The following is a 935-nucleotide window of genomic DNA, read 5'->3' as shown; positions in this document are numbered from 1 at the left end:
GGAAAGATTTCTTTCTTAAATTCGGAAACCAAGCGAGATCCACAGCCTAAATTATTTGGTAACAAATATCTTTACGAACACACACTTTTCGTCTTGGAACAGACTGATTTCTGTGAGTTTGAAGTCCACTTTGAAGTACTTCACAATACTATCCACTCGTGGCTCGGTGGTCGTGATCCTCACTCTATGTCGTCACTGGATTTTACAGCTTATGATCCAATCTTTTTCCTTCATCATAGTAATGTTGATAGGATATGGGCAATTTGGCAAGAATTACAACGTTACCGAAAGCTACCTTACAATGAAGCTAATTGTGCATTGCCTCTACTTAATGTACCTATGCGTCCATTCAGTAACACTACTGCAAATCATGATCGGATGACACTCACTCATAGCACTCCAAATGACGTCTTTGACTATCAAAATGTGTTACACTACAAATATGACACTTTGACCTTCTTTGATCTCACTATTACTCAGTTGGAACATCTTATTGAAGAGAGAAAGGCTCATGACAGGATTTTTGCTGGATTCTTACTTCATGGCGTTAAAGCTTCGGCCGACGTACACATATACATTTGTGTACCTACTTCTAAGTATGAAGAAAACTGTGCTCACGAAGCTGGTGTCTTCTCTGTCTTGGGAGGAGAGTCCGAAATGCCATGGCAATTTGACCGTGTCTTCCGATATGAAATAACAGACCAGCTGAAGTTGTTAGGTCTCAACCAAAACAGCCATTTCCGTGTTAAAACTGAAGTCACAGCTGTCAATGGATCATCAATCCATGCTAAAATTTTCCCACATCCAACTATTATTTATGTTCCAAAACAAGGTAAGAGATATATATTTTTTTCTATTTTTATTCCATTTCCTTTTCTATTCCAATCTCAAGCAAAGCATACGATGGCTTTTTTTGTCAACATAAAATTTATTAT

General features: G+C 37.9%; 1 protein-coding gene across 1 annotated transcript in view; it reads left to right on the top strand.

Annotated features, from left to right (window-relative positions):
* Nucleotides 1-3: 3 nt before the first annotated feature.
* Nucleotides 4-935, top strand: part of LOC106883610 (hemocyanin G-type, units Oda to Odg) — a gene marked incomplete at both ends in the record, with an annotated part of 1,365 nt that continues 433 nt past the window's right edge. Inside the window, one exon of the mRNA XM_014934702.2 lies at nucleotides 4-832. Coding sequence (XP_014790188.2) covers nucleotides 4-832 — 829 coding nt within the window. The remainder of the gene's footprint in view (nucleotides 833-935) is intronic.

This window comes from Octopus bimaculoides, unplaced genomic scaffold, assembly GCF_001194135.2.
Source record: "Octopus bimaculoides isolate UCB-OBI-ISO-001 unplaced genomic scaffold, ASM119413v2 Scaffold_334283, whole genome shotgun sequence".
Taxonomy (NCBI): domain Eukaryota; kingdom Metazoa; phylum Mollusca; class Cephalopoda; order Octopoda; family Octopodidae; genus Octopus; species Octopus bimaculoides.
This window is presented reverse-complemented; position numbering and strand designations above follow the sequence as displayed.